The sequence below is a fragment of the Anopheles cruzii genome, chromosome 3, assembly GCF_943734635.1.
Source record: "Anopheles cruzii chromosome 3, idAnoCruzAS_RS32_06, whole genome shotgun sequence".
In the NCBI taxonomy this organism is placed as follows: domain Eukaryota; kingdom Metazoa; phylum Arthropoda; class Insecta; order Diptera; family Culicidae; genus Anopheles; species Anopheles cruzii.
This window is the reverse complement of record NC_069145.1, coordinates 76748785-76760434: the sequence shown is the minus strand read 5'-3', so window position 1 is coordinate 76760434 and position 11650 is coordinate 76748785. Positions and strand designations below refer to the sequence as shown.

The 11650-nt window shown below is 48.4% G+C and overlaps 1 protein-coding gene across 1 annotated transcript; it reads right to left on the bottom strand.

The window, feature by feature from the left end:
- Window positions 1-1660: 1660 nt before the first annotated feature.
- On the bottom strand, window positions 1661-11218 carry LOC128272748 (uncharacterized). Its single transcript, XM_053010617.1, has 5 exons — window positions 11154-11218; window positions 10663-10733; window positions 4847-5015; window positions 4251-4552; window positions 1661-2632 (listed from the first exon to the last, which is right to left on the bottom strand). Exons 1-5 carry the CDS (start codon window positions 11171-11173, stop codon window positions 1854-1856), a joined length of 1341 nt encoding a protein of 446 aa, XP_052866577.1. The 5' UTR covers window positions 11174-11218; the 3' UTR covers window positions 1661-1853.
- Between the last annotated feature and the right edge of the window lie 432 nt (window positions 11219-11650).

Below are 11650 nucleotides of genomic sequence, written 5' to 3'. Positions count from 1 at the left end.
CAGCCGCCAGTAAACACTTCGCAGGCGAGGGAGGATAACGACACACACGAACGGAAAGGAACTGCATGACATAAGGACGAAAAAAGGACGACGTTACACACACACACAGCCACACACAAGCGCGTATGCTAACCCCTCTGCTGTCAAGCGAAGCGGACAACCCTCGCGAAGTCGCACACGCTGAACCCCCCAAATCCTTAATCGCTTTTAATCGCGGACAAACACTTACGGAACTGAAAATGTGAGATGCTGGAACAGACCACTTTAACGCTTTCTTTCGCTGCCACCGTTGGACCTAGAGCAGCTCCTGCCCATATTCAGGCTCCTGTGGCGTTGTTGACGCGACGACGATCGCCAGATGCACCGCTTGACGTTGCGTGTGTGTTTCTAGCGATGGTGGTGTAGTGGTAAAACCAACTCTGCCAACTGCTGCAACGTCAACTTCGGAGAATTAACCTCGAACCGGACACCGTGTGTCGTCCGAAAACCACGTTCCGCGAAACTTCTTCTCTGCCGACTGACGACGACACCAACGAACGGCTGCAGAATTCACCGATTCCATCGATTGCACACGCACACAAGCAACTTATGGCTCCCTCTCTCTGCCTCTTGCGAGAGCATCTTCCGTCCTGCTCCGTCCGCCCTACTTCCTGGGGCCTGCGACAGTTTCAGGCGAAAAATCAATAAACCATGGCGGATCAGAGTCCACACGCACACTACTACTGAGGGCGACGCTGCTCTCTTTCGCTCCGACGTTCGCTCTGGCTCTTTTGCTCCCCGCGCCCAGCGACAGCGGATCGATGTTCCACACACACACACGCCGGGTTCGGTCATGCGCAGAATCGCAGAGTGCGGCTCTTGCGGCTCGGTTGGTAAATTCTCTGAGAGAACGATCCGCTCACTCTCGGTTTGTTTTTGTCCGATTCGGACGAAACCGAGTGTGTGTGTGTGCGTGTGGTTCGTGAATGTTTACACCGAACGGACGGCGACTGACAGCGAAACGATAAATTTCAGCCTGACGTTTGAATTCGCCCGCCGCGGGCGTGAGCTTAATCGCAAACGATAAAAAGTAGTAACACACGCATCAACTAAAAATCCGGGCGCTAATTATTATCATGACCAGGCCTGCTCAAATGAATAATTCCAGGAACAGCTAGTACAAGAAAACAAATGCATATGCCTATTTCGAAACGAAGGACATGAGAAACAAGACAAGAGGAAACAACGGAACTTGACAAAAAACGCAACGCCCGTTGGAACGCACAAAGAGGTCCTTAAGGATGTGATTTCAGAATCTGACCAGCACTCTGACTGTCGTAACTGGATCATAAAATGTCTGAATCGAGGCCTTGGCACAATGCGTCTGTCGCACTGACCTGAAATAAGGGACCCGAAGGAGAACAGATATAGAAAATTCGGATGATAAGAAAAGCAGTCCCCAGAAAATGCTTTCGAATGTACAACAATGTTTCGTAAATAAGATGAATCAGGAAACGGAAAGATGAATCAAGCTTCAAATCGAGTCAGGTGACATCAACGGCGCGTTTGCAATCGATTGTCTATTGAACGGACTTTATTGAGCTATATCTTACACATCTGGAATCGTAATCGAGCGCCGCGTGCGGAACGACTATGTTGAATCACTTAAAATGTCTTCTCTCTCCACAGTTGCATAACAACGCTGGTTCTTAATACCTCCACTACTCTCGTACAGGGGAGATCCTCACTGAAAACAACAAACCTAAGTAACAACATGAAACCTGCCGGAAACCAGCACGTGGGACACAACGTTCCCCGTATACTGTACTTGGCACTGATTTGTTAAGTAAACTTGGCATGGGCGGCCGCGCCCTCTAGACACGCATGCTCTCCTTCGATTTGGAGTGTCTGTCGCGTTCCTTCGAATCACGATCCCGTTCCCTCAGGTTGGCGGACGAGTGGCCCCGTACTAGGCCCAGATTAAGCGGTGGCAATGCCGTGCGGATGTTCATCAATCGTTTGCTCTTTTCGATGTTGGTGCGAGCGATGCGTTGGTTTTTGGCCAGGGTGCCGCTGCTCCCGTCGTCGGATCGGCCCATCTCAACGGCGTCCGCACTGCGGCTACCGGCCCGATCGATGCCGACCACGAACAGCTCCGACTTGCCGTAGTACCGTGGCATCGAAAGATCGTCCGTCTGCGATTGCCGGTTGATGCCGGCCGTCTGAATTGAGTACAAACTGACCGACTCGCGGTACTTCTCGATGACGGGCGTCTCGAGGTAGTTCTTCGGGAGGTTCGAGTACGAAATGGCCGGCACCTCCGGTGTCATGCTGATGGCATTATACGCTCCAGAGCCGCTGCTTCCACCGCCACCACCGCCGCCCACGGACGACGATATTGTAAAGATGTCGTTCTCGCTGGCCGGACGAATGGCAAAGTATGGTACCTCTGCCTGAAGGTAGCTGATCTGCTTGTGCACCATACTGCTGCCCACGTCGCGCGGAATGGACTTCGATAGGGCCGCATCGGAAAAGACACGCGGGGGCCTCAAGATGACCTCGTCGTCCCGCTCGGACCCCGCCCCGTCGATGTCCTCTTCCTCGACGATGGCCGGAATGACACCACGGTTATCTCGCTCACCCAGCGACGTTCCTAAAATGAAGATCCCATTACTCATTAGAGACTGATAAGGCAAAGCACCGCGAAGGTGGTTTCGTTGGCGTTGGACGAGCTTTTCCGTATATGAACGTCGACCATAGATCGACAAATCTGTGCCAGCGAGAGAGTGACAGAGTGAGAGACAGAGTGCGTGAGGGTTTAAGTGTGCCTGTGGTGTGTCTATACAGCTAAAATGTTGAAGCGCTTATAGTGCCACAACCGTAAAGAAAACTACCTTAAGTACCTCGGACAAAACATGCAAGCAACGAAGGGAAACACCCGTTTTCTAGGGTTGTGTAATATGGCAGAAGCAGAAAAGTGGACTATGAAGCACTATGGCCAATTTGATAGTATGTTAAATTAATCACTCAAATAAAGAACACAGTGCCACCGTCCACTGTCCTGTGCAATCTACTGGGAAATCAAATTATAGTTCGAAGAACGTAAGGCGTGCGCGTTCTTGGGGACCCAGCACGCCTTCAGCCATGCCTAAAATTGAACCAAAGGAAGCCTGCGTGACCTACACGTGACCCAATGTCACGGTTGATGGCGATTCGTGGCGTGTCTTTTACGGTTGACGTGGCGGATACTTCGTTTCGGGACGTGCGCTACGACGAAGCATGCATTACGACGTCGGACGATAACCATAACTACAAACTACAGCGATAACAACTATACAACAAAACTTAGGTTTAGACCCAAAAGCTAGACAAGCAAACTAGCGGCAAGGATGGTTGCTCCTGTTGGAAGGTTAGTGACACACAAGGGCGCAGTAGTGCCAATTCTGGTGCTGTACGAGGAACTTACCTGTTCCAGCGTTCTCCCGTTTCGCAAAAGGCGTCTGCCCACCGGATTTCCCTAGTAGTAGCTCCTACGAACCACGATGTGTGGTGCTGATGGTTAGTATACAGACGCAGATATACACGTGTAACGACCCCACAGACGTGCCAATGTGGTTAGCGATTGGAGTACAAGTGGAGGTAGGTTGCATGCGGTCAGTAACTGGTGTGCCAATTCGTTCGGAAGATGCTATTTTTATAAAGTTACTTTATTCAAATCGAACTTTTATGCTCGCGCCAAACTTAGGCTAACTCAAAGGTTCTTAGGTAATATTACTGTTAGGCGTGCCTTCTTATAAAATAAAGCTCAAAGCTAAATCTGAAACCTTAATTAAACCCTAAATGTTGGGTGGTGCGTTCCAGTGGCACGATCGATCGAGTCCATCGATCGTGCGAGTTCATTCGATGCACTTTTAATCCCCCGGACCAGCCAGACATGGTGTGTGATTCTATTAAATACCGACCCAACAGATGCTTGTGACTAGTGATTCTTGTACATGCACGGCAAAAGTGTGAAAAACTTTTCCCAACTTCCGCTGTCGTGGTGGTGGCGTTGGCTTATTTTTTTGGACCGATCTCGGTTTACGGTGAACAGTATTCGGGTTTGCTCATATGTCACCGAGGTGTTTGAGTTTGTTTGTGTGATTGGTTTGTGGAGTGTCGATGGGAAACGAAAGGGTGAAGGAGGGAGCCTTTGGTGGCCAATCAGGTTAACCCCAGGGGGTGTATGTGCGGAGGTGGCTGACGGTGGGTGAGCTGAAACTTCTAGTTACCTTCAAGCCGTTTCAGGAGCTTATCCGAACTCTCCGAGCGGCCGTCATCGCCAGCACCAGGCTCGGCGGTGGAGGTGGCGGCGGCCGCCGGGGTCGTCACATCGATCGGTGAACCGGAATCGGAAATGGCAAACTTCACCGACGACGGCGAGGTGGCCTTTGACGTTTGCTGCTGCTTGGGCGGTGCGTTGGATTGGAAAATTTGTGAATTAGCAAAGATGGCCATCACTTCCGGTGCCAGCATCGGGACGTTGGTTTGAATCTCTCGGCGCAAATCGTCCTCGTGAATTTTGCAGGCGGAGCTGGTGAAACAACAGAAGCAGACAACAGAACAGATCAGAACATAGTCAAACACAGACCTCGGCCGCGAACACGACAAAGAACAATGCCAGAACAATTTGCAAGAAAATTTGAACTTGATCAGGTTTAAACAAAGAAGCAAAGTTGCAATCTAAAGTGATAGCCTTAATCCGAAACACTAAAGAAAAACTCAATCCAAACTGCCATTTCATTGTTCATTTTTACAACTATCAAAAAACAAACGTACACGTTAAATTTATTGTTTCCTGAGGCAGGGGACTACCATTCGAGCTTACCTCATCGACATGTTACGTCCGATGCTGCCACCAGCACCACCCGCCGGTTGGCGACATATCGGTGCATTGTTGTTCTCGGCCGAGTCACCGTCCGCCGTCGGTCCACTGTAGTAGCCGTTTTTGCTCTTATTTTTGACCACCTTTTCATCTTCTTCCGGGTCGTAGTTAACTGTGGAAAGTCGACGAACAAGACCCCAGCGTTAGCGAGAGATTGTAGAGAGTAAAATATTTGTCTGCACGGGTCGCCGGGACTCCGAGACTACCATCGCAGCCGGGCAGACCGGATCTCCGGTGGTCTATTTGGCGAGCGTTTGATAAATATTGTTCCTGCCGGCGAGATAAATCGAATTCGACGTCAGACTCAGCAACGGGAAAGGAATGCGGAGCGAAGGCAACCACCACTAGCAAAATGCGGTCAGTCGATCGCACGCGCTGGTTGCGGCTCGTTAGGTCATTCTTCTTACTTAATTACGTGATTCGAATGTAATTACACTTTCTTAAACTCGCCGCATTCGACGGAGGAACCGTGCGGTCCTGGTTGAGACCGCTTTGAAGCATCGAGCGGCTGACGGAATCCGCATCCAGTGCCACGAACTGGCCGCAGACCAAATGAGACCACCCCAAATACTGCTCCGACCATCCTGCTTCTTCAGCGGGATGTGGGCGCCCGTTTTGTCTAATTGAAATCCGTACACCCAACATAATTATCGACTGCCACCGCGGACCGCTTCTCAGATTCTGGAAGATTTCGAATGCTTCTGACTGGCGCCGGCTGGCAACTTGGGCTCGGGAAGATCATTATTCTTTTCTACCGAGGAACCGAGGGTCCGAGAAAGTGTGAAAAGCGCCACTCGGCACGACCCAGTCAGAGTGGTAGAGTGCCGGGATCGGATTCGGATCGATGCTTTATATGCTGTCACCATTATTTTAACCTTCCCACACATAGTGGCGCAGCGCATAACCTCATCCGCCGTTGAAAATGGGTGACCGATAACGACGGGCCCGCCCTCTCGAATCCCGGAAATCGATTACTCCCGCCCGCGTTCTGTTTGACTTTCCCGTTCCCGGAGCTTTCCGGTGGGAGCTTTATAATTTAACGTCGGTTCTGATGCGGTGCTACCAGACCAGATGTGAGGGCGAAGTACGGGATCGAAATCAATTTTCCACACGAGCTAACCCGCAGCCGGCAGCGTGGTGTCCAGGCTCGGCTCGGAAAGCGAATTCGGTCAATCGAAGTGTGATATTAATCGTGCAGAAGCCTCGCTTGAAGTGCGGGATCCCCACAAGTGTCCACAAACGATCGATGATTAATTGTGGGGCTTTAAACATTTTCTCTTCTGCAAAGTGATTTCTTTAGCACCCGCTCAATGGAGCGATGTTGGTAGCACTAACCCACTCCGTAAATGTCCCTTTAGGGTCAATCAGAATAAGAATTTAATGAAAGTGTGTTTAAAAATATTAAGCCCCCGAAATCAAACATATATTTTTCGAGCTACTCAGTGGTTTGAGAAGGCGAGAGCCTCTAATTTTGACGACACCAGGAACTACAAGACATCGTCATTCGTCAATGTCTTGAAGCTCTAGCAGAAGTGTTTGCGAAGGATTATCAATGATTGCACGTTGATCGTTTTTATAAAAGAACAACGGCCTGGGAATCGACTTAGAACGAAGACCCAATGGAACTGCAACACGCATCTCAGACATCTTTGTCCAAAATATTGAAGCAATTATCCCTTGTCAATGTTTGCCGAATAAAATCCAGAGGTTCGGAACGAACCGGCGTTCCCCCCCCAAATCCGGACCTATACGAATAAAGCTCCATAGTTCGATCGTCAGCGAGTTAGTTTGCGGGAATTTAGTCTGAGAACTTTTAAGCACACGTCCACCGAAAACCGCTGCCGGCACTGTTAGACACGCCGGACGGACAGTGACAGCAATCTGCAATGCAGCACCAGGCACAGGCCAGTTCGTGACGGCTAAAAAGTGGAGCAAATTTATCCTTTAAACCACGCGAACCGCATCATTTTTTTCGGCCGGGGCGCTCGACCCATTTTCCTGCACCGCCACCACCGGGAGTGCGGGAATCAAATTAATAAAATCATTATCGCTAACCCTGTTCGAAAAACGGAAGTATCTAATACATCGCACCCAATGCTGGTGGCTGGTGTGTATGGGCTTGGCTGGGAAAATTAGACACGAGCGCATCGGACCTGCTGCGAACCTGGCGAGGAATGTTCTATATTATCGGCGCTATATCCCGTTGCCACCGTTGCACCCTTTGTGTATGTGTGTGTGATGCTCTTTAACGAGCCAGGATCGCCGCTGGAATATGCACGGGAGTTTGCGGTGCTGCCGCATCGGGTGAAATTAATTATCAGTTCAATTATCGTGCGACGGACCCAAAAGAGCCGCCCCGGGTGCCGTACCGGATGGCCACACGCCGTCGCGAGCATACGTGTCGCGTAGCCTTTCCGCCTGTCTGTTCTGTCTCTCCTTCTCACTCGACCGGTCGATGGCGCATTTCCCGAAATTAAATATCAACAGCATTTCCCAGCTCCCAGAGCGCCGTTCTCACGCGCGGCACTGGGCGTAGGAAATGCACTTTACGCATCAACCCGTGCACTGTCTCTGTCTCGCTCACTCACTCTCTCTCTGCCTCTCTCTGTTCCTCCGATGCACTTCTAGCAATCGATGGGAAATGTGTAGTAACGCAGCCGGGTCGTGCACCGCAGAAATCTGCGGTAAGCGATGTATCAGTGAAGGAACGCACATCAAACGTGAAAGTTTGATAAACCACCTCCTCCCCTCAGCCGGCTGAAGCTGCATCGCCCAAATGCATCGCCTCGAATGCAGCGCGAACGATATGCCTCAGCCGCGTCTCAGCCGTCACTTTTGGACTGAGCATCGAAATGGCCACAGCACATGGAGATCTGGACCGGGCGCCACTGGGTTTAAATCAACATCAAATGCTACTTCCCTATCGATCCCAGGCACAGGACATTCGCATCATTTTCCATTCAGTGGGATCAGTGCGCGGCCGTCCCGGGCGGTGGACGACTTGCGATAAGTTCGTTGAATCGGGGAACATTTGCAGAACTAAAGACCTTCATAACATCTTGAAATTATGTTCGTTTGCCCTTATTTATTGAATTGTTTTGTTCTTTTAGGTTTATTTAAAGTTTTATCTTTATTTGGATTTTTTTTTAGACGCGTTTCTTTCTTATTCCACTTTATTTTGTGATAACAGTTTTCGCGTTGTGTTTTGAATTTTACAATAATTATTGACAAGTTTTTGGTTTTATTCCAGATTTGGTTTTCTTTCTCAACTTCGTTCAATTCCTGCTAATGCAGAATAAGACCAAGTATTCTTTAAAATTCAATTAGCAGGTTTTTTTCTAATATGCGGCAATATATTGTTACCTAATTTCGCAATAAATTCGAGGCCCTGTTTTTACTAAAAATAACGTTTAACAAAATTAAAAAAAACAGAATCCCAAATAACGTGTAGCAGCACGCCATACAATAGAGTAACAAGAGTGGTTTACTTCAAAACTTAGATGGTGCTTCACGGGCATACTTGGCGCCGATCAATTGGTCGATCGATAGGCGACTCTAAGAGCAAATTTCTGTGATCTGAATGCGCCTATTCTGTCATTTAACATTCCTCGAAACGGATCAATCCGTCACCGGCATCCGACACCGGCTGGGATGCTTCAGCACAGTGTGACTCGGGCGCTTAGAGCGTGTACAGAGCCGCCATTCAGCGCAGGCATCATACTCTCCAGATCTGCCGGTGCCGGTTTGTGTCCGCACAAAAGGACACTCGAGTGCACGGGATTCCAATGTCAGCTCGGAATGCACCATAAGCGCCGCACCGGAATCGGCTGCATGTGCGTCTGGCGGCGTTGGATCAATTTTGTCATCAATCGATAATATTCGTTAGGCCGTCGGGCCCGAGGTTTTTGTCGAGTTCCACTCAGTTGCCCGTTTACGTGTTGTTGCTTTTTTGCCAAACTTTTCGATTTTTTTACTTTCTCGTTCAGTCTCCTCGCAATAAAGCCGGTATCTGCAGCAGCGCAGCACATACACGGTCAACGCACCATGCTCGCCACCGGGAGGCAGCAGCCACCCATTTCGATAACGTAATTTAGTGAATGCCGAAGCGAACGGCACACCAATATATGTGAGACACCCGGCGTCACGTCCATTTTGCTGGTGGTGAATTTACTTGGAACGAAAGGACGAGAAAAAATCACACACACACACACACGGGGCCACGGGGAGCTGCATTTTATTTGATCACTTTCTACAGCAGCGTGGGTTTGAAAAGTTCTAATTTGATTCGCACCAATTTCGGCGGTTCACAGCAAACAAAATTGGCTTTCCCTTCGGTTGGTAAATCGTCCCCATGCAATTGACGAACGGTGGGTGTGTGCCCCAAATTTGTATGCGCCAGTGGTCGACACAACGACTACAGGGGACACACCTGCAACAGCTGCGTGTCGCTCTGTAAATGCGAGAAATCGGCAGCTCGCACAAAAAAAACAACCCCAAACGTTTAATTTTATTTGCATTTAAGTGGTGAAAAGTAGTTTTTAAATTAAGAAGGGGAAAAGGAAATAAATCAATGAATTAAATTTAACAAACTAGGCCGGTGTCCTGTTAGGAGTAAATATTCGCTTTATGCGTCGTCATTTTCAGAATTAGTAACCCAAATAAAATAGAAAGTAGAGAAAATCATCCAAGGAAGGACACGCCACAAAACCAAGGAAGCAACAATGCGTAAACTACGGAAATGTACAAAATGCAACTGACAAAGAAGGGAAAGCAAAAACTAAACAGTAAAGTAAAAGGTAAAACTGCAAAAAACTATAAAAAGTAAAAAAGATAGACATAAAATAAGGTAACTTGAAAGACCACACTAAACAACAAGAATGAACCAAGATCGAAAAGGACCAGCACAAGCCAAATTCTTTTCTGGTCACTTCTAATGCGAAAACACTCGCTACTCCCCGGAGAAACTTCAAATCACAGTTCGAGTCAGGTTCCTGGTCCGCTCGTGTTTTTGGGGTGGTTCTGCTTCATCACTGCGTGATTGCGGGTGTGATATGAGCCTGTGGTCGTGTGGGTGTGCGTCAACAATAATTGCTCCTTCTTATCTTGTGCCGAATGCGACGGTGTTCCAATCGGAGCCTGATGCAGCATCGCCAGACACTCGATCCAATCAAAGTAAATGGATGAAAGCAAAACAAATAGCCAGCCGGTCCGGTAAGGAGCACTCGGTGACGGCGCACCCCACAAACACCTCCGGGCTCGTGCCATGAAAACCGGCAGCTTCATTTCGGCATCCTGAACAGGGGCAGCAAAACAATAGAGCGCCTCAAGTGGAGGTGCATCGGAGTAACGGACCGTCAGAACACACTAACCGATTCGTTGGGCACTCACTCCTGATGCACCACAATCGGAAAAAAAAATCTTTGAAGAAAACCAAACACAAGAACCCCAGGAGCGGAAACCCCAGGAGCGAAATCCTAAGAATGATTCCGTAACCTCCGCTCGTTCCAGTGGAATTGGGTTTTCCTTTTCGGTAACTCAATGATGCTCGACCGACCGACCGACCAACCGACTCGGAAAAAACAGCAAATCCTTCGGTTAAGTTTCTTCCTTCAAATCGTCGAGCAAATCATGTCTCGAGTCCCGCCCCAGTCCAGGCCCAGTGAAGCCATCTTTCGATCGGGGAATATAATACGGTTACGCGAGAAAATCATAGTCACTGGGAGGTGAAATTTTAATGTACCGCCTTTTCGTTTACTCACCTAACGTTTCGTCGAAACAGAACTTCTCCTCGATGCAGTTCCAGTAGAAATCTTCCCAGCAGCTGAAAAAACTGCGCGTCAAGCGAGAACGCGGGATAGAAAACGTTGTTTTAAGAGTCAATTCGAAGGCAAACCGACGATACAAGTGCTACAGTAGATTTGCAACAAATTGTGGAGTGTATTTTATTCAAGCTCAATTTATTTGATTTTTGGTTTTCGAAAATTAGTTCTACCCGTAGATGTACCAGGGACCAAAATTAGTCAATTTAAATGTTTTGTTATGGAAAATGAACCGTTTTATTGACAAAGTGCTGCTCGAACAGGAATCGAATTTAGTATCTCAAACAGGATCACATGATCGGATATGTTTCGAGTGATAAACTGGATCCCAATGAAAGATTAGAGCATAGGGGCTAAGCTAAACTAGGCTAGCCCGTTATCGCCGAAACACGTGACGGATGGCAAGATAACAAAAGGCAGAAGCTACTTACCACTTGCAGCAGTTACACATTTTCCGTCCCCTGCCGTGTTGTCACAGACTTTGTAATGCAAAAAAAACAGTGTGAAGTGTGATAAAACTACATTTAAAATTAAGTACAAACAGCGGTCGATGCATAAAAGATTACTCTCGTTGTTGGGATAAATTGGGACCACAAGGCCGGCGTTCGTAAGTTTCCTCACTTTTGTTCCTTTAATATCACAGTTTCACCGATCAGTGGGATCGGTAACGATTGCGGCTGTGCACGAAGGTCTTTAACAATACCAAATCACGAAATCACTTTCCTCGTTTTCGCTTGACACGTTGGATCAGCATTATTTTGACACACTGGGAATGGCACTTCAACTCTGTACGCTTCTACAGTGCTCTAGGCACAAACTGGACACGTCACTGGTACCGGTTATTGAAATTGCTGCCGAATAGCCGGACGGCTTGCTTGAATCCTGTGGCGAGGAAAAGAAAGGAAAGCAATGAAATCAATTTTCACAT